Below are 25022 nucleotides of genomic sequence, written 5' to 3'. Positions count from 1 at the left end.
TGAAGAACAGTGCGCACAGAACCAGTTTGCATGCAATGCTGCTCTGCTGGCCAGGGATATTCCTACGTGTGCATGGTAAACCCTTGCCATTCAAACCCATCCAAGCTGGACAGAAACCTTTCTTGCTCACCACTCCTTTGTGGAGAAATTGGCTTTTGGTACAGCAGTTTGAAGCCACAAAGACATTTGGTGGCTGTGAGTTAGCCCGTCTCTCTGAGGCTCAGCTTCCCTAACATCATAACCTATACTAGTAAAACCTTTGCCTCACAGGAGTTTACCACAATGACACCAGGTAAAAATGCAAAACATTTATTGGAGTGTTTCGTACAAAAGGTTTCTGGTCAGAAAAGGTATATTACAAATCCTTGAAAAAGACAGAATTTGGCATGCATATCCATAATAAAGCAAAACAAATTTGAAATGCTAACGTCTAGATCAGTTTCCTCCAAAGGATGGGCAATGCCAACGCCATCTCTTCCGCAGCATGCACTCCGAGTCTTTCCTGCCACCATGCAGAACAGCTGCTTCATGAACAAAACCTGCAAGTCAGAAATTCACTCTACAAAAATAAAAGTTATAATAAGGAAATCCTTTCTGAATGAAGAGAGGCAGTTTGCAACACTTCTTTAGAGTTTCAAATAGCTTATTGCTTGTGGATTTAGTGTCAATTGACAGGGCATGGGGCAGGCAGATGTGTTTCGCCCACAGAGCAGTCTGCCCAAGACACCAGGAAGTGGAAACATGCTCAGTCATCCTACTGCTATGGTGAGAAGCAAAGACTTACCCCCATCCCCCAGCAAGCAACCCAGAGGTTTTCCACATCTTTTTAAGGGTTTGCTCTCTAGACTTTAGCATTTCAAGGCAGCATTAAAATTTTCTAATAACCATATATGAATAACAGCTCAGAGAGAATATAAATTTGCTTTTTCTAAGGGCAACCCCGCCCCCAAACATTCTGTCTCTCAGGTTGCAGCCCAACACCTCCACTCCCCAGTGGGAGCAAACAGAGTGGAAACTGAGGCCGGGAGGGAACTGGCCTCTCAGATGGGCTCCCACCTAGAGACAGAAAGTGGGATTTGGGGACCACTGGATTGGTGGGACGAGATCCATCCGGGCTGAACACAACTCAAAGTGAGGTGAGGGACATCAACCTTGTGGGACCCTAGCCAAGGTCGTCCTGATCGTAAAGGCTGGACGCTGCTGGGCTCGGCCCTTTGAAGGCTTTTCACAGCGCTCAGCTCCTGGTTCTGGGTTCTGCACTCCCTGACACAGCCCGAGACCGAGGGAGACAGTGCAAGGAGCAGTTGACACTGGCCTTGGCATTTTCACAGCAACTGTTCTGGAATGGCGGTTTGGGGGGGGGGTTCAGGGAGACCAAGAGGAGGGTGCCCTCCACAGCCGGTGGCCACCCTAAGTGCATGGCAAACAGCAGCACTTGGGGACTCTGCTCAGGTCCCTGGCTCAGCTTTGCAGAGCAGTCAGGAACCCCCCTCCTCCTCCCCTCTGGCTCAGGCCAGCACAAGAAGAGCAGCCTGCTTAGCCCAGTAGCACATTTGCACCTTCGCATCTTTAGTATTCACAGGAACAAGGAGACTGGCCTTGGAAGAGCAGCTGTGAGCACAGCAGGTGGCCAAGAAGCTTGTAAGCCAGACCTGAGAAACAGAATTCAGAGGTACAAGAGGGCAATGTCTATGGCAAACACCCTCAGCCCCTGGTCAAGCTGAGCAGAAGGAGCGTCATGCGGTAGAAGGGGAGGCAGAAGCCATACTTCCAAAAGAAGTGCTTTCCACAAGTGGCTCCATGAAACAGAGTTCAACTTCTAAATCTAATATGCTTCTCTACCACGTGGCATCATTAAAATACCTGTGGAATATTATTACCTCTGGGTTTTTTGTTTTTATTTTTAAATATAAAGTAGGACATTTTGTTCCCCAACCCATCCATTCCCACCCAACTTGCTCTGCACCAAAGCCTTGCCCGGCAACCGTCCCACGCTCCCCACAAGACCCTATGAACCAGAATATCTGCAGGGCTGTATCTCCTCTCTGTACACGTGCCACTAAAAGCATCAGAGCCCTGGGGTCCCAGGAGTGGGTGGCAGGAGCTCTGACCCCTCACTGCTGCAAGTGGGATATGCTGCTTGCTGGCGCCACTAACTCTGCCCCAGACGCAGCCCTGCTTGCCCCTCAAGGGGATCCAGGGCTGCCGGGAGAACATCACACACCACCTTTGGACAGGTGCTGCTCAGCCAAGGCAGCTTCTTTGGTGGAGAACAGCTGTGCCAAGGATTCTGCAAGGCCAAGGGTGGGGTGGGGAGAAGCTGAGCTGCCCTAGGAGGGGGTCACTGCCCACCTGCTCCAAATACTTATCACCTACCTGCCCATACCTTGTCCTCTCACTCTGGGAGGTGGTGCAGATCAGGGCAGAGTAAGCAGCGGCAGCATCTTCCCTAAACTCCCCTTCCAAACAAAGCACCCTGGAACTTGCAAGGCTGCCCAATGGGAGGGACCCATTGAGGCATGGGGCAACACTGCTCACAGTGCAACACTGAGCTTGCCTCTGCCCCCTCTGGGCAGTGTGGAGCGAGCTGCAAGGAAGAGGGACTCGGCAGAAGACGTCCCACATCCCCACCCACCACTGGTCTCCAGTGGCAAGACAAGCAGACAAGTCGCTTCTGGTTTTTTACTGCAGAGGACAGAGCAACATAGACCTCCAAGCGGAATCTCAGCATCCGACACGTTTTGTGTGAGGGCTCAACTCTGGATTTTGAGGGCAGAAACAGTTCCCACAAAATCTAGACTTCATAAGGGCTGGCCTTCAAGTGAGTTGCATCCATTGGATTCAGTGGGCCTTTGACCTGATTTGATACAACCCTGTTTCTAGGGTCATTTCGCAAGGAAGCAGCAATCTTAACCTCACTTACCTGGGAGTAAGCCCCACTGAAATCAACAAGACCTACTTCCGAGTAGACATGGTTAGGATTGTTCCCTGCTTGAAAGCATGGCAGCAGAACTTAGGCAGAGGAAGTTCTGCAATGACTTCAAACAAGCCTTGCCTTAAATCAGTGCTTCTCACTTCATCTCAGCTTCTGAGACCTCCATGCTCCACAGAGCTGCCCAAACTGTTTCAAGAGTCATTCTGTCTTCGGAGCTCCAGGCCTTCTGAGGCACACCTAGGGTCAATGGCATGAAAAGATCACTAATCCTCACATTTGCCACCTGGTTTTATCTGCACAACCACTGGGGTTGCCCCTGAGGGCACAGGCAGGCTTACACCCAGGGTCACTGCTTGACCACTTCCCCCCAGTACAAGAACAGGAGGGCCACAGAAGCAGACGGTCCACTCCAGAGTGGCAACTTCAGCCATGCTTTCTCTTCCCTGGAAACTCCTGGAGCTGCATCACTCTTTGGCTTGCAAGTAGGACAACAAAGTAGACCATGGGCATTGCAAAGGGAAAGCAAATCTTCAAAAGATGGTGGCAGTTCTGGCTGATTCAAGTTCTCTCTTTAAGAAGTTTACTAAGGAACCATCTCCAAGAAAGAAAGAAAAAAAGGAGTGATCATATGCAATGTATAAAAATAGTTTCAGTGACTCTGGGCAGAGTCCCTGGGCAGAGCAAAAAAAGGAGAAAAGACGAGCAGAGATGGTTTCCCTTCCTCTCACATGACGGTGCAGCCCCTGGAGGTGGTCCTGGGATCCCCCTGGAGATAGAGAAGGAAGGAGGGGCATCAGGAAGCTCCCCAGGTGGCCCCGGCAGAACCCTCTCTCCTGCCCCGGCTAAAGATCAGAGAGGCAACTTGGATAGAGCTCAGCCTAGCTGTCCTCTTAGCAGCTTCTACCACTTGGGGACCGACCACCCTAGAGAGAGGCAGGGGGTGTGTGCCACAGCCAGTTGGGTGCAGGAAGGAAAGAAGAGCAGCTCCTGGCACCACCCACAGCAGAGATGAGCAGCTGGGAGTCATAGAATTATAGAGATGGAAGAGACCACAAGGGCCATCGAGTCCAACCCCCTGCCAAGCAGGAAACACCATCAGAGCACTCCTAACATATGGTTGTCAAGCCTCTGCTTAAAGACTTCCAAAGTAGGAGACTCCACCACACTCCTTGGCAGCAAATTCCACTGTCGAACAGCTCTTACTGTAAGGAAGTTCTTCCTAATGTTTAGGTGGAATCTTCTTTCTTGTAGTTTGGATCCATTGCTCCGTGTCCGCTTCTCTGGAGCAGCAGAAAACAACCTTTCTTTCCCTCCCTCCCAGAATCTACCCTCACAAGTCCTCCCCTTTTCAAAATGAGTTAGGACCCAGGAACGCTCCCTCTGCCACACCAGGGAGGAAGAGACTCCTGACTTGGCCAATTTCTTCACTTTCCCTTCTTGAGCAGAGTCAACTCCCAACTCCTTTAGTTACCTTTGATAACTAAAAGGCTGGGCCTAAGCTGCTCAGCCTCGCTGTGTGTGTGTGTGTGTGTGTGTGTGTGTGTGTGTGAGAGAGAGAGAGAGAGAGCGCAGCTGCCCCTTAGGAGAGACCAAGGTACCCCATTGTCTCCTTGGAACCACCCCCAAACCATGGCTGCAGTTAGGCCCCAATCGATTCTACCCTTGGTGGGTGGGTGGAAGTGTTTTTTCTTCCAGCTACCTGCTGGTGAAAGAGGTCTTCCTCCCCAAACTCTGCCTCCTCATCTTCCTCCCCGTTGTCCTGCAGCACAGCAGATGACTGAGTCAAACTCCTCACAGCAACTTCCTGAGAAGAAGTAGGAGAAACACAGCTCAGGTTGAGTGTAGCAGGTGCTCAGTGAATGCTCAAAGGCAGCTTCTTTGTCATGTCCTTGCATCAAAAGCAAGGCAACCTTTTCTTCACTATTTGGCTTCTCCAGCACCTCCACCCCCCACCCGCAGCGCCCCCCTTCGGAGGACCTACCTCTCCATCAGAGTTCACCAGGTAGGTGCGGACACTGGTCCCGGTGCCCCAACTGGTCTGGTGCTTCCACACAAGGACCGAAGGTGGGCTGTGGGCCACCCCAGCATCAGCTGCCCAGATCTAGCAAGAAAGAGACTCCCTCATTCACAGGCAGGGCACCCTTGATCCTTCACCACGCCAGTGGGAGCAGCTCTCCAAGCTGACCCCAATGGCCAGCCCTCCAAGTGGCAGAGGCATCTGGGCTTCCTGCAGGGACCACCCCCCAGTCGCAGGGAGCCTTTTCTCCACAGGCTGCAGGAAACAACCAAGGAGGTTCTGCGTTGGGCACGGAAGGTGGGCAGAGTGTGAGCAGGTCTCTGGATACTGGGCAACCAATACCCTCCCTTCCAATGAGGAGGCCTTTTCTCCCGAGGAAAGAGCCATGACTTACTGTGACTGCCTGCCCAGCCCGGAGGACATATTTTGGGGTAAATTTGTAAGCCACCTCTTCTCCCTCACCAATCTTTTTCTTCAGCCTCCAGTTCCCAAGAGATTGATCCTGAGGGAGAAGCAGCGGGACTCAGGGAGCAGCAAAACCAGCCCCAGGGCCAGGCCAGCCAAGGAGGGAAGCCTGAAGGCTCCAACAGGGCTTCAGAGCCAAGACCTCTCTTCCCGCAGCCTACCTTGTCAGAGCGGTTCTTCAGCTGAACATACTTCCCCTCTGGGTCCACGTCCTCGATGCTGATGCTGCCCTTGGCAGAAGCCTGCTGGGAAGTCTGGAAGGCGCTGCTACTGCTGGCACTGCTGCTCCTGGTGCCCAACCCGCTGGAGCCACTGCCAGAGAGCTCCTCTGCTATTTCCAGGCGCTTCCGCTTCCCCCGGGAGGAGCGGGTGGCGGAAATGCCGCTGCTGGACGAGGAGGTGGCCCGCGAGACAGTGATACGGGCTGAGGGGCTGGGGGACAGCTTCAGCCTGGCGGGGAAAGGCAGGCGAGGGTCAGCGGGCAAGAGAAGTGAGGGAAGGGCCTGCAGCCCATCCAGCCAAAGAACCAAGCTGCTGGCGCCACTGCCCAACACAGAGTAGCACCCATGTGCGCTCTGCTCCTTCCTCTCTCTCCCTGCTTCCTCCCTCCGTACCTCTCCTCTTCCCCTTCGAGGAGCTTCCGGTAGGCGCTGATCTCCATGTCCAGGGCCAGCTTGACATCCAGGAGCTCCTGGTACTCCATCAGCTGCTGCTGCATCTGGTCCCGCATCTCTGTCATCTCCCTCTCCTTGGCGTCCAGCATCTTCCGGAACTTCTCTCGCTCACCAGCCATCAGCTCCTCCAGCTCCCGTATCCGGTCTTCTGCGGCGTTCGCCTGCAGGAGAAAGAATAGCGCTGGCCTGGGACCCAGAGAGAGGAAAGCCTCCCAGGTGGAAGGGCACTGTGAAAGGAAAGGGGGGCTAGGCCAAAGCACTGTGCAAGCACCCCCTCCCTCACCCAGCCCAAGGGCAGGGCCAACCCCACAGGGAAGGCCTGGATCAGAAACAATCGACTGGAAAGGAACACTTGAACAATCCCATACGAGAAACACTCCTGAGCTGAAAGGAGTTACTACAAATAAACACAGGAGCTTCTCTGGGAGGTATAAAAGGGCACACGTAGTACAAGGTAGCTTTGTGAGACCAGGACAGCCCCAGGCAGTCCAGAGCTGAGACTGGAAGGCAGAAGGGCGTGTGAGAGGCTGCCTTTACCTCACCTGCTTCTGCAGCCCTGAAAGCTGGTAGCTGAGGGATTCAATCCTCACGCGTGCCTCCTTCAGCTCCTCCCGAGCAGCACTGGCAGCTTTGTCGTTCTGATCGGAGCAGAGTTTGGCATTCTCCAGCTGACAGGAGATGGAGGAAAGCGTCAGGCTGCTCCCAGGGCTCTTCTGCCTGGAGATCTGCTGTACAGAGCACTGGGCACTCTCCTCCCAGCCGCCAACGCCAAGGAGCACCACAGAGAGCAACAGATTCCAGGAGGAGGGAGCTCCTGAAGCCCCTTGAACAGAGCTGCCCAGAAGCACTCCTGGCCACTGACGTGGAAGGAGTGCAAGGCCAAATGGACAGCAGCCCCCTCCCACGCCAAGCCTTTCCCAGCCCACTCAGCATCTGCCTCCTCCCTCACCTTGGCCTGGTAGGTCTGCTCCACCTCCAGCTTGTAGAGCCGGACCTGCTCGTCATGCTGCCGCCGAAGGTCTTCTAGCGTCTGGGAGAGTTTGGACTCGCACTCCTGCTGGCGGCTGCTATCCACCTCCACCAACTGGCGCTCGTGCCGCTTCCGTGTCTCCCGCACCTCCTGGGAGTGGGGAGCAAACCCAGGCCAGGGCTCAGGCTCGCAAGACCCCTTGCAGGAACCAAGGCCCTCAAGGACCACCCCTCAAGGCCCCCGTCCAGGAAACACCAGCCCAAACACAACAGGAAGACTGAGAAGTACATCATCACACTCACTTTCTCACACCCATTTGGGGTGGAGAGTACTGGCAAATGCCTATTCCAGGAAGATTCATAAAATGCAGGGAAACCTCAAGAGGGAATTGGGTGGTAGGAGAGGTCTCCTGCCTCCCAGCCCCAAAGCAGCAGGTCCCAAAGGTGGGCATGACCCACTGCAGACATCCAGGAAATCCAGTCATCAGGTGCCACCGTCCCCACCTCACATCCAGCCCCAAGATCTGGGCTGGGGAGTGATCTGGGTGCTGGACCAAGCCAGCCCTTTGCACCTCTGAGCTGCCAGCTGGGGTCTGGAGGGACTCCTGCTCCCCCACCGCCAATACAGGGTCACACAAGTGCCTCCAGCATAAGAGAGGGACTCAGAGGAAAGGAATGAAGCTCCTTGGGTGCACACCCTGCTCCCTGGTGACCAGAGCAAAAAAGGCATCAGGGAAAACGCTCCTGGTGGGGGCAAATGTGAGGAACAACAACAGCAGGATAGGTGGCTACTTTTCCCTGGCATGCTCAAAGGGACCCTTCTCCTTCACAGCTCAAACCCAGCAGGACTGTGATGGAGAAGGGGGCCCTGTCTCCTCTCCCTCCCTGCCCACTCACCCCACCCCACCCAATGGCAGCCGCAGCCCAAGCAACCCAGCAGCCGCAGCAGGTTCTACCTCTTCAAAAATGTTCCTCCTGAAGTCAAGCTCCTCTTGCAGACTCTGGCAGCGATTCTCCAGGTCCACCCGCATCAGAGTCTCCTTCTCCAGCTGCTTCTTTGCCACAGCGTGACCATCTTCTGACTGGGAAAGGCATTGAAGGCAGAGAGTGTGAAAGGGGAGCAAGTGTCCAAATGTCCAGGCGAGTCGTGCTGGAGATGGGTCCTGCACACTTCCCACTGCCTGCCCAACCTCTTGGCTGAACACGAGACATGGTCAGCCTCAATTCACACATGCAGTTCTAGCACCTGCATTGGGGCCTAATTCTGACTGTGCCTTTTCCAAGCCCATTCAGAGCCAAGGCCTCCGCAGCCTTGCTGGATGCAACCAAGCAGGGTGGCTGGGGGCTCTGAGAAGGCACTTCACACAGCACCTTATGCTGTTGGCAGCACTGCCGCAGACTGGCCTCCCAATTTAGACATGCAAATACTGACTATGAGTACTCCTTATGGAAGGAGTTACACTTCAACCATGTAGGCGGAGTCGCAGATAGTGTGCCTCCACCCCCAAAACAGACACCAGCAGTCAGCAACTCCTAGAGAAGCCCTGTCCCCGTCCAAGATGAGCCTCATGTGGCACATTAGCACCATCAGAGCAAACAGGAGGACAAATTTCAGCACCGGACAAAGAATAATTTGGTCCAGAGAGGAACAGCTTCCACACAGCTCCTGGAGTGAGAAATGGTGGGGGGAGGGGATGAAACCTGCCAACATGTCCCTTTGGCTACAGGCAGGTGCTGAAACCCCAGCATTTCTTAGGCCTTGTTCAAGTTTGGGGCAACCCCAAGGACTCAGCCAAGGACTCCCATGGTTCCAAGTAGGCCATGAGGGAAACAGCCTCTGGCTTCCTTACGCTGCCAGACTACCGGAGCCAAGGAACCTGGAGCCGGGACTTCATTTTGGCATCTTAGCATCAGCAAGAGACTCAAAGCAGCAGGAGCTCAGCCCAGAGACAAGGGAGGCCCTTGCACACAGCTGACCCGCAGCCGGGCTATTCTGGGATCAGGAAATCAGGAACCAGGGATGAAGATGATGCCTATGGAGCGACTGCAGATGGCCCCTTCCCTGCTGCTTCTCAGGATGCTCTCTGCCTCTGCTGTGGTAAACCCCCCCCCCTTTACCTTGGCCAGCTGTGCACGCAGGTCGGCCACCTCCACCTCCAGGTTGCGCTTCTCTGTCAGGGTTGCCGTGAGTTCTGCTTCGCTCCGATGGAAGAGGACTTCCAGCTCCTTGATGCGGCCCTGAGATGTGGACCACTCCCCATCTTTCTTTTTGTAGCTAAGGAAGGAAAGAAAGGAAGACTCAAAAGCAGCTTCTGCTGTCATAACAAACAGTCATAACAAACTCCTTGAGTCGTAACAAACTCCTGCAAGATCTGGCCCCTCCTCACCCTGGGGCTATGGGCAGATCACCTCCTCAAAGCATTGCAGCACCAGGTCGTTCTGCCTCTAGCAATTAGAGCCGAACTGACAGACATCAAGGGAAGTGTTCCTGCATAGCAAACATGTGACCTCTGTCTCTCTCGCGTGCATATATACACGCACACAAAGGGTGACAGGAAAACTACCGTATTTTTCGCCCTATAGGACGCACTGGCCCATAGAACGCACCTCGTTTTTTGGGGGGGGGGGAATGAATAAAAAAAAATTATTTCCCCCCCCAGCCGCGGGGCTGGGGCGGGGGAAGTCTGAGCTTCCCCCGACCCCTGAACAGGCTGCTATCCGCAAGCCTTGCGAGCCTGGGAGCTCCCGCCGGGCGCGCAAGGCTTGCGGACATCTGGATATAATATACAGTTTGATGACTGGGTTAAGGTATGGAAGGAAAATTTAAAATTCACAGCATGTACTGCGTTAAAGGAAAATGTTAAGTGGTTAAGAAAGTAAGGATATGAAATTATGCATGTTTGTGGTTGTGTGTCTGTGTTGTGTATTGCGTGTCTATATAAAATCTGAAAATCCAATAAAAATGTTATAAAAATAAATAATAAAAAATAAAAAAATAAAAAGGAAAATGTTATGAAAATGGTATACAGATGGTACATTACACCGGCAAAATTAGCGAAAATGTTTAAGACATGTAATAAGTGCTGGAAATGTAAAGAAAAAGAAGGGACATTCTATCATACGTGGTGGGATTGTAAGAAAGTGAAAGGCTTCTGGGAGACGATATATAATGAATTAAAAAAGATGTTAAAATATACATTTGTAAAGAAACCAGAGGCTGTTCTTTTAGGAATGGTAGGAAATGAAATAAATAGAAAGGACTGTAAACTTTTCCAATACGCAGTAACAGCAGCAAGAATATTATTGGCCCAAAAATGGAAACAGGAGGAATTACCGACGCTCAAAGAATGGAGAATGAAACTGATGGACTATGCAGAACTGGACAAATTAACTGGGAAGATCAGATATCTACGTGACCAAAAGTTCATCGAGGACTGGGGAAAATTTGTCAAGTATCTGAAAAGTATATGTGATGAGCAAACAACGCTGGTGGGGTTTCAAGAAGTTCTGTGAAATTTGAGGAGTATTGTCAAAATGAAATATGATTGGGAGGGTATACTTAAAGGCAATACTAAATAAGGGAATGTGTAATCAAAAAATAAATATGTATGATTGTCAGAGAAGCTGAAGGAAGTCCAAAAGAGATAATTTGTGGAAAAAAATGATATGGAATTAGATGTATATTTGAAAATCAATAAAAATTAGTATAAAAAAAGAAAGAAGGAGAGCCTGTGTGTCGGTCTGTTTTTGAAGGGGAGCCCTTTCTCCCCCCCCACCCCTCCTTTAAAACAAATTTTTTCCCCACACCACTGCCACAGCTACAGTTACCTCTCCCTCCCCACCCCCTCTTCTTCTTCACATGTCTCCTCTTCCTTCTCTCTTTTTCTCTCCCCCTCCCTCTCTACATCCCTGCCCCCTTTCCCGCCTCTCTTTAAAGAAAACACATACACTCTTACACACATACCACTGTAGTATACTTTCCCCTCTCATATTATAGCTAAATCACTGCAATCTATAACCACTGTTATTACTCTACTTTCTCTTCTTCTTCTCTCTTTCTTTCCCCCTTTCTGTCTTCCCCCCTCCCTTTTTACTCTACTCTCCCCTTCTTCCCTCCTTTTCTTTGTTTCTTCTCTCTTTTCTCTTCTTTCTCTTTTCCCTCCACCCTTTGCCTATATTCTGTTTTGTCTGTTCCTGTTCTTAACCCCGCCTTCTACCTTCATTGGACCCTAGTATCCCTTTAGCATATATAAGTGTGCAGGTGTGTACACATGGGTGCACCCACAAATAACCCCCCTCAAACACACTTTTCCCTTGGCCCACTCCTCTGGTCTCTGGCATCTCTGTCTGTTAACCCACCCCCTTTTTATGCGACTGTCTGTCTGTTGGTCTACACACCTGTCAGCTTACCTACCCCCCACTCTGGTGGCACTGCTGAGGTGACCATGTGAACCCCAGAGAAGTTCTTAAAACACAGCCTAGACTCGACACAAACAGCCACCTACCCCGAACGCTCTGTAAAAGCCACCAGTCAACAACGCCTGTTCAGCTCAGCAACCCAACAACATCCAGGAACCATCACCACCACAACTCCTAACCGCAACACGCCCTACTCCAAGAGGACGCCAAGTAGACTCAAACCAAAACCATTAAGGAGATTGAGAGGACACCAACCAGGGAGATGGCAAATAGCGCTGAGACCGCAACACCCCTTCAAGATGATGACCACCCAGCAACTAAACGAGATTTGAGGGAAATGGAAGCGAGATTAGCAGAAAGGAGGTTAAGGGGTGATATGATAGCCATGTTCAAATATATAAAAGGATGTCACATAGAGGAGGGAGAAAGGTTGTTTTCTGCTGCTCCAGAGAAGTGGACACGGAGCAATGGATCCAAACTACAAGAAAGAAGATTCCACCTAAACATTAGGAAGAACTTCCTGACAGCAAGAGCTGTTCGACAGTGGAATTTGCTGCCAAGGAGTGTGGTGGAGTCTCCTACTTTGGAGGTCTTTAAGCAGAGGCTTGACAACCATATGTTAGGAGTGCTCTGATGGTGTTTCCTGCTTGGCAGGGGGTTGGACTCGATGGCCCTTGTGGTCTCTTCCAACTCTATGATTCTATGATCTTAATGTATTTTTTTAAACTATTATTAAAATCTTATTTTTTTAAAAAAAGGAAGGCAAGATCACATCAGAGGACTGATTTGGAAGGACCTTGCAAGTAACATGTGCATCATTTTTAAAGTGCATGTTTCTTTGTTTTAAGCGCAAAAGAACCTCCAACCAATATCTGATCTGAGTCGCAGGCAATGCAAGGCAGAGGGCAAAGTATTTGGAGCCTCATTCCAGGTTTGCAGAAAGCAAGACCTTGATATGCTAAGCATCTGGCAGCTGACCAGAGCAGAATTTCACTTTCAGATGCAGCAGCAAACCACTGAGCGAGCGCAGGATTTTAAAAGCTCATATCCAGGACAGTAAAAATGGCACTCGCCACAAGCAGAGCAGCCAAACTTACACCAGGGAGAAGTCAATGGTTTGTCAGCAACTCAGTTTTATTCAGAGGAGACCCACGACCAAAGTCAGCCGTGTCTTTTACTTTCAGTGGGTCTACTCTAAGCAACACTAACCCTGGATAAACCCTAGCGTCCATGCTCCATTGTCTTTCAACTTTAACTCCAAGCAGAGAATGTTTCATTCAACGTGGATTCCTGGAAAAAAACCGGAGATCTGCACCCACTGGGTCCCAACTCTATTCCCCATGTCAGCATGAAGGCTGGCTAACGAACTCACCAAGAGCTTGTGAGAACTTTGGTCCTAACTTCATGTCACACGCAAAAGGTGTGCAGCAAACAGTTCCAGAGCCACACCTTCTGCAGGGAAGCAGCTCCTGGAATGGGGGTGTAATTTGGAGCAAAAAACAGTGTATGTGTGGGGTGGTGGGCTCTTAGCATCCTTTTCTCCAGCCTGCTCCCCCCCCCCCCAGATTCTTTCCACAATATTTAAGGAGAGGGAATGCTTTCCTGCTGGAAAGCAGCAGGCAGGGAAAGCAGATAGTCTCAAGACCAGCCTTGGGAAGCCTGGGTCCAAATTCAGTCCTCCAGATCTCTCTCTGTGTCCCTTGAGAATCTCTCCCTGGGTGGAAAGCATCCTCACACTGTGAGAATGCCTTCCCTTCCCTGCACAAAAAGGTGGGGGGAGGAGTGTGTGCACATGTGTGTGCAGCAATCTCTGATCTGTGGGTGGCCAGCCCCTCCCACCACAGGCAGCTCCCTCAGAAGGTGGTTCGTGGCCTGAAAAGGGTTTTCCACCCTGCTTCCTTCCCCTGCAGTTGGTGGGCGGGGACAAGCACATCACAGTAGCTTGTGTGCAACACGTGTTCCGGCCCAGACATGCTCACGCCTAAGCATCCTGGCAGCATGGCTTCCCTTACCTCTTGGCAAGCTCATCAAGTTCTGCTCGCAGCTTCCCAATTTCAATCTGCAGCTTGGCCCTCTCTCTGGCCGTCTCATCAAGAACTCTCCGGGCATCCGCCAACTCTGACTCATAGAGGGCCTTGATGCCGGTCACCTGCACAGAGGGGAGAATCAGGTACCCCCACCAGCCTCTGGGGAATATAAAGAGCAGCAGAAGGGTGGGTGCCATTTGCCCCCCTCCAAAGCATGGAGAAGAGCCCCCCCCAGGCCACAGCAGGAAAGGGGCAAGAGAGGCCAAGGCCACAGCAGAAGAGCAGTGTGGGAGCCACTTTCTCCTCCCAGAGCAGCAACATCTATTATCTTCATCCTCCTGCCCCTATTTCTCCAGAAATGCTTCTTCCTGCTCCTTTCTGAACAGCCTACCTCTCAGCAACTCTGCCATTTTGGGGGGTCCTGCCCATAGAATGATTCAGTGTCATTAAAAGCAACATGAAGTGCTCAGCCAACCACTAAAAAGAAATGTTGCCCTAGCAATAGGATTGGGTCCTTATTTAGCGCTTTGGACGCCTTGGGAAAAGCAGACCAAGCGAGAGTTCTGTCCATATTCCAGCCACTCTGGAAGGGAGGCCAAGGACATCCGTGCGCAGAACTGAAGCTCTGAAATGGCACAGCTCAAGGCTGCCCCAGGAAACAAGACACTTTGCCACAAGGCTTTGTCCACAGCCAGAGGAGCGGGAAGCCCAGCCCCACCTGCAGGGCCATGGGGTCCCCATCTCTGCTCAAGCAGGAAGCTGGAAGGAAGCAAGGGAGCAGCTGAGCTAGGGGCATGCAGGCGATGACAGATGCCTCCCGACAAAGGAGGCAGCTGCTGCTTCTTTTCTTGTCCCACCAGGCTTTCCGAACTTTTTGAAGGGACCAGCACAGAAAAGGCTCTGGGAGGCCGCTGGGGTAAGAGGGGCCTCCCAAGCGCTTTCGACCAGCTCTCTCACCCAAGCCCCGAGGCAGGAGGAGGGAAGGAAAGAGCAAGAGCGGAGCGGAGCAACAAGAGGCAGCAGCTTCTCTGGCGGGAAGAAGCCGGGAGGGAGCGGCTGAGAGGGATGGGCAGCGGGGAGAAACCGACGCGAGGGGAGATCCTGCGATCCCCGAGGACAGCACACATGCACACCCACGCCCCCCCCCTTAGGAAACCTCCAGAAGGTTCCGCCCCTTCTGCTCCTGGGACTCCCGGGGTGAGCTAGATGCCCTCGGGGCGACCTCGCCAGCAATGGAGATCCGCCTGGCGTGGCGAAGCGAGGCTGCCGGGGCGGCGGCTCTTCTCGCCCCCACCGCCGGGCTGTCGCGACCCGCTGGATGGCCGAGGTCGCCCTCGCGAACCCCTCCCGAGGCCCGACAGCCCCGCGAGGTGGGCCGCCAGAGGGGCGGGACTCTCGCACAACAGCCCGGCCAGGTAGGCCGCCCCTCCTCCCTCCGTAGCGCACCTCTCTCGTGACCACCTCCTCCTTCTCGGAGACGCGCAGCAGCAGCCGGTCGTTCTCGAGCTCGAGGGCGCGCACCCGCTCGATGTAGTGGGCCAGGCGGTCGTTGAGGTGCCGCAGCTCCTCCTTCTCCTGCAGCCGCGAGATGCGCGTCGGCGACAGAGGGGTTCCGACCGGCGGCGGCGCTCTGGGGGTGCCCGGGGAGGGGGCCGGAGGGGCGGCCGAAGGCGGAGAGGAGGACATGGCGGCGACTCCTCATTCAATCCGCCCGGCACTGGGCGGGAAGGCGAGAGCGAGGGCGGCACAAAATGGCGGGCCCGCGCGCCAAGCTCGGAGGAGTCGCCGCCTCATGCGGTGCACCACGGGAAATCGAGTTCTCCGCCCGGGCCAATCAGAGGAGGCGGCGGAGCTTCGCGGGCCTTCCGCAAAGCACCCTGGGGAACCTAGTCCTCTCCCTCATGGCCTTCGCAGCCGCCATTTTGTCGCCTGGAGGCGGTTTTGTGTGTTTTCTCCTCGCGCGCTCGCCTCGAAACGCGTTTGTTTGTTTGTTTGGGTACGTAAGTTTAAGAGACACGTTATAGCGCAATGAAAGTGGTCTGTTGGTGGAGATGAAGTTTCCCGCCTTCCCCGGAAAGAGCGAGCGAGGCTGGCTCCTCCTCCCGTGCCTCCTCTTTGGGCGCCCTTCTCCACGTTGTCCCTGTGATAGGAATTTTATTTTTTTATATATATAAATTTTTATTGGTTTTACAAAATTTTTAAAACAGTACAAACATATAAAAAGACATACAAACATGTATAGTTTCATAACCTTTTTTTCATAAACCTTGTTTCTCAGACTCCCCCATACCTCCCCTTTCTGTATCCCAATGTCCAAAGTTTTTCAGCAACTTCTAAATAGTTCCGTCAAGCCTCTGTCCTCTTAATCTTTCCTTCATTCTAATATTATATCGCTGTAACCCTTTCTTTCTCAGAACCTCGACATTCTAACATTCATCAAGTTTATAATAGTCCTTAAGGTAGATTTTAAATTTCTTCCATTCTTCTTCCGCCGTCTCCTTCCCCTGGTCACAGATTCTGCCAGTCATCTCAGCCAATGTCATGTAGTCCATCACTTTCATCTGCCATTCTTCCAGAGTGGGTAGATCTTGTGTCTTCCAATACTTTGCGATAAGTATTCTTGCTGCTGTCGTAGCATACATAAAAAAGATCCTATCTTTCTTTGACACCAATTGGCCGACTATGCCCAAGAGAAAGGCCTCTGGTTTCTTAGGGAAAGTACATTTAAGTACCTTTTTCATTTCATTATATATCATTTCCCAGAAAGCCTTAATCTTCGGGCACATCCACCAAAGGTGATAGAAAGTACCTTCAGTTTCTTTACACTTCCAACATTTATTGTCAGGCAGGTGATAAATTTTTACTAGCTTGACTGGGGTCATGTACCACCTGTAGATCATTTTCATAATATTTTCCTTTAAGGCATTACATGCCGTAAATTTTATACCGGTGTTCCACAACCATTCCCAGTCAGCAAACATGATGTTATGACCAATGTCCTGTGCCCACTTATTCATAGCCGATTTAACGGTTTCATCTTGTGTATTCCATTTCAGCAGCAAATTATACATTCTTGACAAATTCTTGGTATTGGGTTCTAACAATTCAGTTTCTAATTTTGATTTCTCCACCTGGAAGCCAATTTTGCTATCTTGTTTATAAACCTCCATTATTTGATAATAATGGAGCCAATCTTGTACTTTAGGTTTCAATTTCTCATGACTCTTTAATTTCAATTTATCTCCATCTTGTTCCAAAATTTCCCAATACTTTGGCCATCCGGCCTCCATATTGAGTTTCTTCAATGCCTTAGCCTCCAAAGGTGACAGCCATCTAGGGGTTTTATTTTCCAACAAGTCTTTATATCTTATCCAAACATTAAACAACGCTTTTCTAACAATGTGATTTTTAAAGGCCCTATGCACTTTGATTTTATCATACCATAGATATGCATGCCAACCAAATGTATTATTGAAACCTTCTAAATCCAAGATATCTGTATTCTCGAGGAGCATCCACTCTTTCAGCCAGCAAAACGCTGCTGCTTCATAATACAATTTTAAGTCCGGCAGGGCAAATCCCCCTCTTTCTTTTGCATCTGTAAGTACTTTAAATTTTATTCTGGGCTTTTTGCCCTGCCAGACAAATTTCGCAATGTCTTTCTGCCACCTCTTGAAACAGTCCATCTTGTCGAGAATCTGCAAAGTTTGAAACAAAAATAACATTCTAGGCAATACATTCATCTTAATAACTGCAATTCGGCCTAACATTGACAGTTTCAAATTTGACCATATTTCTAGATCTTTTTTAATTTCTGACCAACATTTTTCATAGTTGTCCTTATACAAGTTCAAATTTTTAGATGTCAGATGAACCCCTAGGTATTTCACCTTCTTAACCACTGTCAAACCTATCTCTTCTTGGAATTTCTCCTTCTCCATGACTGTTAAATTTTTTTCTAATACTTTAGTTTTTTGTTTATTCAGTTTGAATCCGGCTACCTGGCCAAATTGTTGGATTATCTCCAACACCCTTTTCGTGCTAGTGTCTGGCTCTTGCAAGGTCAATACTAAGTCATCTGCAAAAGCCTTTAACTTGTAATGCTTAACTCCGACCTGTACACCTTTAACCTGCTGGTCATTTCTAATCATATTCAGCAACACCTCCAGAACAGAAATGAAAAGCAATGGGGAAATTGGGCACCCCTGTCGTGTTCCTTTTTCTATCTTAAGTTCCTCAGTTATCACATTATTTACAATCAACTTAGCTTTTTGTTCAGAATATATCGCACCCATACCATTTTCAAATCCTTGGCCTACCCCCATCCCATGAAGATTCTTTTTCATAAAACTCCAAGAAATATTGTCAAAGGCTTTCTCCGCGTCCACAAAGATCAGCACTGCTTTGGTGTTTATGTTCACCTCTAGGCGTTCCAAAATGTCTATTATGTTCCTTACATTGTCCGATAAATGCCTCTTTGGGAGAAAGCCTACTTGGTCCCTATGAATCTTCTCCATCAACACTCTTTTAAATCTTTTTGCCAAAATGTCTGCAAAAATTTTGTAATCCACATTAAGTAATGATATTGGGCGGTAATTCTTAAGTTGAGTCTTTTCAGTCTCTGTCTTTGGTATGAGTGTAATATAAGCTTCTTTCCACGACTCTGGTGCCTTTTTTCCCTCTAAAATCTCGTTGCAGACTTCCTTTAACGGTTGAACCAACCACTCCTTCAAAACTTTGTAATATCTGGAAGTCAGTCCGTCTGGTCCAGGAGATTTGCCCAGTTGCATGTCCTGAATGGCACCCTCTATCTCTTGTTCTGTTATTCTCTGGTTTAAATCCACCTTGCTTTGATGAGAGATTTTTTGTAATCCGTATTTATTAATGAATTCATCTATGTCCTCTTCATTTTGTGGCCCTTGAGAATAAAGTTTTTTAAAATAGCTCAAGAAACAGTTTCTAATCTCATTGGGTTTAGATATATTCTTTCCATCCACTTCTAGGCTTGTAACTGTATTTAGTTTCTGCCTTTTCTTCAATTGCCATGCCAGGAGTTTACCACATTTATCTGTCGATTCAAATATCTTTTGTTTCATTTGCTTTATCTTCCACTCAATCTCTTGATTCATTAATTCCATATATTGTGTCTGATATAGCTTAATCTCTCTCAAAATCTCCTGGGACTTTGGTTTTGATCTTAATTTTTTCTCTCCTTCTTTTATCTTTTCCAAAATCTTTTCCTTCTTCTCATTCTGCTTTCTCTTTTTTATTGAATTTTGTTGAATCAAAAATCCTCGCATCACAGCTTTACTTGCGTCCCAGATCACTCTTTTTTCCACATCGGCCTTTAGATTTATTTCAAAATAGTCCTTTAAAGCTTTTTGGGCCTTCATGTGGATCTCCTTGTCTCTAAACAGGGTGTCATTCATCCTCCATCTAAATTGACCAGTTGTTGTAAGTTTCATTTCCATCTTCACGGCGTTATGGTCGGAGCAAGTTTTTGGGCAGATTTCTACCTTTTTAATCTTTGGAGCCATCCCACTAGTGATCCAAATTTGATCAATTCTGGTCCAGGTCATCATTGCTTGAGAAAAGAATGTTCCTTCTCTCTCAAGAGGGTTCCTCGTTCTCCATATATCTATTAAGTCCATATTTTCAGTCATTTCAAAGAAGGTCTTCGGAAGTCTCCCTTCCTTTGAGATTGTCAGTCTTTGTGCCTTGTCCATATTTGTAGAAACCACACCATTCATATCTCCCATAATTATTACATTGTAATCCAAATAGTCCATCAAAGTTTCGTGGAGCTTCTTAAAGAATTCCGCCTTACCTTCATTTGGTGCATAAACTCCAACTATTAAAATTTTTTCTCCTTGTACTTGTATTTCAACTGCCAGGTATCTTCCTTGTTCATCTTTAAACATCATTTTTGGAGCCCATTTCTCTTTTACATAAATCACAACTCCTCTTTTCTTAACTTTGTCCGATGAAATAAATTCTTGTCCTAGTCTTTTATTTATAAGTAATTTCCTGTGTGCCCTGGTTACATGGGTTTCTTGTAAGCATATCAGGTCCAATTGTTCTCTTTTCAAAATATGAAACACTTGGCGTCTCTTCAAAGGCATGTTCAGCCCATTACAATTCCAACTAAGGAACTGCAGGGCCATCTTGTTACTTTTCCGTTATTCCTCCAACCGCTCCAAGTTGTTGTTCTTCCTCTGATGGTGGTGGGTTGAGTCCAAACGGTAGGTTCAGAATATCTAGTGCTCTCCTTTGTTCTGCAATTGGGTCCACAGTTCCCTTCTGTAGGTCCTCTTGATTTCTTTCCAAAAACTTCTCTTTATCTTGTATTGTCTTTATTTTCACCTTCTTTCCCTTATAGTTAAAGGACAATCCTTGTGGGAACTCCCACCTGAAAGGGATGTTGTTCTTCTTCAGCAGGTAGACCAGATCCTTATAGAAGGTTCTCACCTCCAAAATATATTTAGGGATGTCTTTGAAAATTTGTATAGATGAATTTTCAATTTCCAGGGCCTTTTCGTAATGTAGTTTTAGTATTTTGTCTCTTTCTTCCTTGGATCTAAGGGTAATCAGGCAATCCCTCGGGGTCTTTCTGTTCAGTCTCCTGCCCAATCTGAATGCTGTTGTTATCTTAAATTCTTCCTCCTTCAAATCTTCCCAAAAATCAGCAAACTTTTGTGTTAGGAACTCCACCAGGTTGTCTCCTTCGCTCTCGGGAATTAATCTTAATTTCAGATTTCTTTCCTTTCTCTGTAATTCCATCAAAGACAAAGTTGCATCATGTTCATAAACCTTTTTAGCAATCGGTTCTAGCTTCTCCTGTGTCGCTCCGGCAATGCTTCTGGCTTCCTCTGCAATTTTACGTGTTGCAGAATTTTCTTCAATCAACCTGTTTATAGATTCTGTGTTACTTGTCACACTTTTTGTGTTCAAGTCCAATCTCGCTGTTAGTTCTGTTAATTTCTGTGTATTTTCTGTACTCTGCTTTGTCAAAGTCTCCAGGGATTGATTTATCTTAAGTAACGCCTGTGTCACTGACTCCATGGAAGCAGCTGTCACTTTTTCTTGTCCTGCTGTTCCTGTAGGAGCTAAACCTGTAATTGAGCCTCTTTTCTTTTGTTGCTGTTGTTGCTGTTGTTGCTGCTTAGCTTTGGCTCTGGTGGTTATCTCTTCTGCTGAGCCACTCATGTCCCAAGGACGTTCCCACAGAAACAGTCCCCTGATGGAAAATCCCACTGTCTTAAACTGTTACAACCGTTACTTTAAGCCCTCTAGGGGGAGCAAAACAAAATGTCCAAGTGAGGAAACAAAGAAGTTAAAAACAAGTATATCAGGAGGCTTGAAAGTATATGGTGTGACACTTTTTCCAGTAGATATTCTTTCAGCACACTCCAATATACTGTAGCAGCCAAGTCTTAAAACTTTGTATCAAAGAAAACTTCAACCATGTAACTTTCCCAAGAGTTTAAAGGCAGTTCAGTGCCCTAATGTCTTATTTGGCAGTCCGTTTCAGGGTATTAAGACAGCAGAAGGCTTTTTCTTTTAGGTAAATCATGCAGGTTCTTAATGTCCTTTCTTTTTTCCTCCCCTCTGCCCTGCTTGCTAGAGGGGAAATCTAGGTCCAATGTCAGGTTTAAATAGTCAAAGGATACTTCATACGGATGCAGCTTAAAATTTCCGTTGCTTTAACTGTCATGCAGTCGGGGGAAGGCAGACTTCCTTAATTTTTACCTTCCCCATTTTCAGCCAAATTTCAGGTGTAAGCTTTGGTTTCAAATAGATGTTCAGTCTTACTCACGGGTTTTTCCAGTCCAAAATTTACAGGAAGGAATCGGCGCTCTCCGTCAATGGCGACGCGGCTTCACCCTGCGGGCTGGGTAGCGACTCTCAGCACCGCGCTCTCCCGATGCCGTTCCGGAGCCTTTAAAAAGGCTCTTTCTGCAGTAAGGGGGGGCGCTTCTGGTGCCCACCGAGTCTCCTTGTTCACAGGCTTCCGTGCCTGTGATTTTAGGGGTCCCCCGCTTGCTGTAGCAGGTCAGACCCGAACTCGCAGAGCAGTCCTCCTCCGGAGCTCGGAAAGAGGACCGCCATTAACGCTGGCGCCGACCGGAAGTCCCTGTGATAGGAATTTTATGGTCTTAGATATATGGTACTGTTCAGAACTGCACAGAACTTCCTGACAGTAAGAGCTGTTCGACAGTGGAATTTGCTGCCAAGGAGTGTGGTGGAGTCTCCTCCTTTGGAGGTCTTTAAGCAGAGGCTTGACAACCATATGTCAGGAGTGCTCTGATGGTGTTTCCTGCTTGGCAGGGGGTTGGACTCGATGGCCCTTGGGGTCTCTTCCAACTATGATCCCTCCGCCCTGCAGCTTCTGAATCGCTCAGGCTCACCCACTTTAGCTTGGGGAGGACAGGCGCAGCCGCCTAGCGCTTGGTGGGTGTGACACTGAGGAGCAGAGGGAGCTCCTTGGTCCAGGATCTGCCCTCTTGTCAAGGAGTTTGTACAGGTCCCCCGAAAGAAGATGTCCTGGGGACAGAGGCGCTTGGGTTGCATTTGCCAAGGAGAGCAGTGCATGGTGAATGCCGGCTCTGCTTGCCAACCTGCCCTGAAAAGAGACCTAACAATTTAACCCCCGTGTTGCAAACAATAGTCAGTAGTCTCCAAGGCAACACGATGACCAAAGACAATGATACAATATCAATATACACTCTTTATATAGTATGAAATCACATAAACAGAAAACTTATGATTAATGGATTCTCTTGAAAACATAAAACCTTATCTGGTGAAAACTTTCATAAACTAAGCTGTACAGCCTGTTTTCACCAGATAAGAATCTGATACATTGTTTCTTTCAGAGACTTGCATAGTCTTCAAAGACTTTTAGAGGCTTATAAGACATGTTTATTTGGTTTTATTTCCTATTATATAAAGAGTGTATATTGATATCATATCTTTGCATTTGGTCATCGCGTAGCCTTGGAGATTACTGATTGAAAAGAGATCTGGCAGAGCAGTCATGTCCCCAAGAGGAGTGCTGTGCAAAAGGTCCCTCTGGTCTTGTGCAGAGGACAGCACCCCCAGAGTCCATCCCCACAGTTTTGCCTGCCAAAGCTCCATCTGCTGCGTCAAGACAGCAAAAGGGAGCTGAGTGCGCAGCAAAATTCCACATGGTGCCTGATGGGCACCAACCTGTCACAGGGCCAACCTCGGCCTGTTCCCCCACCCCAAAGTCTGCAAGAGCAGCTTTCTGTTTCTCCTGGGCAAGGCAGGCTTATGTCATGGGTTGGCTTGTCTTGGTGTGCAAATTGTGCTTTTCGCAACAGTTTCACAGGCTGCACGGGGGTGGGTGGTTCCTGGTGGGGACCAGGCTCACTGTCCCGCAGTTGGGCTCCTCCATAAGGAAGTAGCCTTCGGTGGCGGCTTCCTGCCATGCTGGGCCAAGCAAAGACATCCGCTTGCCTCTGCTTTCCATGCCAGCATTTGGCCTCCCTGCTTGACAGTTGGCTCCACACCTGCTTTTCCTAGGCTATCAGGGGCGAGGGAGCTTTCTTGGGGGGGCATATGCAGCTGGACATCAAAGGTGCCCCCCCAACTAGTCCAACGTTGAGAGTGCCACTGGGGCCAACTAGATGCGCACAAACATAGCAGCGTAGCAGCATCAACTCTCCCCCCACTCAACTTATATAAATCTCTGTAATCTTTGGCACCGGATGGCGTCAACCCTTGTGGCCAGGAGGCATTGGTAGCCTTTGGATTTGCCAAAGCGCAGCTTAAAGCAGTTCTCCAAATTGCGCCTGGTCATTTCTGGCTGTTGGAGAAGCAAATTCTAGCATTTCACCATGTGCTGCAGCATGTGCACAGGACAGGGGGGCTGCAACATGTGCAAAGGGCAGGGGGCAGCTGTCCCACCCCATCAAGTACAGTGGTGCCTCGCAAGACGAAAATAATCCATTCCGCAATTCTCTTCGTCTAGCGGTTTTTTCATCTTGCGAAGCAACCCTATTAGCGGATTAGCGCTATTAGTGGATTAGCGGCTATTAAAGGCTTAGCAGCTTAGCGGCTAAAAGGCTATTAGCGGCTTAGCGGCTTAGGAAAAGGGGGGAAAGTGGGGGGAAATCGGAACACTCGCAAGACGTTTTCGTCTTGCGAAGCAAGCCCATAGGGAAATTTGTCTTGCGAAGCAGCTCAAAAACGGAAAACCCTTTCGTCTAGCGGGTTTTCCGTCTTGCGAGGCATTCGTCTTGTGGGGCACCACTGTACAGTAAAACAATAGAAATACTTAACTAACTAACCAATCACCCCTAACAAAAGTCCTCCCAACCAAGTAACACCCCCCCCCCCGCAAAAATCCTGACTGCCCATTTGTTGCAATATATCTGCCCTGAATCCCCCAACATTCAGTTTCACTGGGTACGGTTTGCAAGGAAGCCCCCTTTCTCCAGCCACATGCCCTGAGGCACTTTCCTGTCCTGGTCCCTCTGCCATCCCTTGCCTTCCTTCTAAGCCAATTTACTCCTGTCTTCAGGCCCCATCCAGGCTTCTCCTCTGCAGTTTGGTGCTTTGGCTTGTACCCACCATTGAAATTAATGGACCATAGTCATGTCCATTATTTCCAATGGGTCTACTCAGAGTAGGGCTAACACTGGCTAAACCTCCTTGGCTCAGTGTCTTATCAAAGCTGAATGATGCCAAACCATCACAGCCTCTTGAGCAGCCTTATTTTAAGTTGGAGCACACATTTGTCCAAAGGTCAGGCCAGCGCCCAATGCAAGAGGCAGGCTGTCCTCAGTGCTGGCCCCACTCCTCTCTGGGGAGTGACGCAGAGCCTTTGCCCTCTCTGCTTTCTCTGTTGAATGGTCACTGTAAAATGTAAAGGTTCATTATTGCTTCACAAGTTGTGTATGTCTTTCAGGGCCAGGGCAAATAACGGGACCCAGTCTTGCAGCTGTGAAACATAGCAGGTGCTGCTGAGTTGTGTTCAAGCTGTGTCAGCAATTGTGTCTAGTATATAAAGAGCAGCACCTAGCTCCTCTCCCATTACCCTGGGGGATGGGTTGGTGGTTGGGTCATGTTTGTTGTTGTTATCTTTAGTGTAAAAGGAGTTTTTGTTTTTGTTCTTAAAACCTTGTTAAAGTTATTTTTTAGTTCCTTGTCATGCATGGTCTCCCCAGCAAGCTCTCTGCAGCGCTACTAACCTGCAAATAGCCAACATTCTCCACTTGCTGGCCCCCCGCTCCAGCACCTGACCACGTCCCATTCTTTGTAAATAGCAGCCTGTCTGGGCAGCAGAGGCTCCTTGAGCCTTGTGGTGGCCGCTGCACACAGAGGCAGCTGGGGTTCTGAGCTTTGGGGCTGAGCGACTGTGGGGTGTAGTTGGGTGTGTGAAGGCTGAGCTGGAAGTGATCACCAGACATGAAACCAGACAGGGCTTCCTGTTTCCATGGCACAAAAGTCAGTACCTGGGTCCTTGACTGACAGCTTCTATGCTTCTGTGC

The 25022-nt window shown here is 49.3% G+C and overlaps 1 protein-coding gene across 2 annotated transcripts; it reads right to left on the bottom strand.

The window, feature by feature from the left end:
- Positions 1 to 293: 293 nt before the first annotated feature.
- LMNB2 (lamin B2) lies at positions 294 to 15637 on the bottom strand. Of its 2 annotated transcripts, none has more exons than XR_014520998.1 (12): positions 14953 to 15637; positions 13492 to 13628; positions 9179 to 9335; positions 8017 to 8142; positions 7041 to 7211; positions 6634 to 6759; positions 6032 to 6252; positions 5579 to 5867; positions 5347 to 5454; positions 4917 to 5036; positions 4236 to 4739; positions 294 to 3951 (listed from the first exon to the last, which is right to left on the bottom strand). XR_014520998.1 is itself a non-coding variant. In XM_083483845.1 (12 exons), exons 1-12 carry the CDS (start codon positions 15190 to 15192, stop codon positions 3660 to 3662), a joined length of 1842 nt encoding a protein of 613 aa, XP_083339971.1. In that variant the 5' UTR covers positions 15193 to 15635; the 3' UTR covers positions 294 to 3659. The 2 variants fall into 2 exon arrangements, 1 of the variants encoding a protein (XP_083339971.1); XM_083483845.1 differs by having other exon boundaries at positions 294 to 3701; positions 4635 to 4739; positions 14953 to 15635.
- Positions 15638 to 25022: the final 9385 nt, after the last annotated feature.

Source organism: Podarcis liolepis (genome assembly GCF_965112155.1).
Source record: "Podarcis liolepis genome assembly, chromosome: 18".
NCBI classification, from domain to species: Eukaryota; Metazoa; Chordata; class Lepidosauria; order Squamata; family Lacertidae; genus Podarcis; species Podarcis liolepis.
This window is presented reverse-complemented; position numbering and strand designations above follow the sequence as displayed.

Excerpts from the sequence above, each read along its gene's own strand:
- LMNB2 (XM_083483845.1), bottom strand. The coding sequence starts at position 15,192 with ATGTCCTCCTCTCCGCCTTCGGCCGCCCCTCCGGCCCCCTCCCCGGGC. Across the intron at positions 7,212-8,016 it reads GGAGGAACATTTTTGAAGAG|GAGGTGCGGGAGACACGGAA; the intron begins GTAGAACCTGCT and ends CCCCACTCCCAG. Across the intron at positions 4,740-4,916 it reads TGGTGAACTCTGATGGAGAG|GAAGTTGCTGTGAGGAGTTT; the intron begins GTAGGTCCTCCG and ends ACTTCTTCTCAG.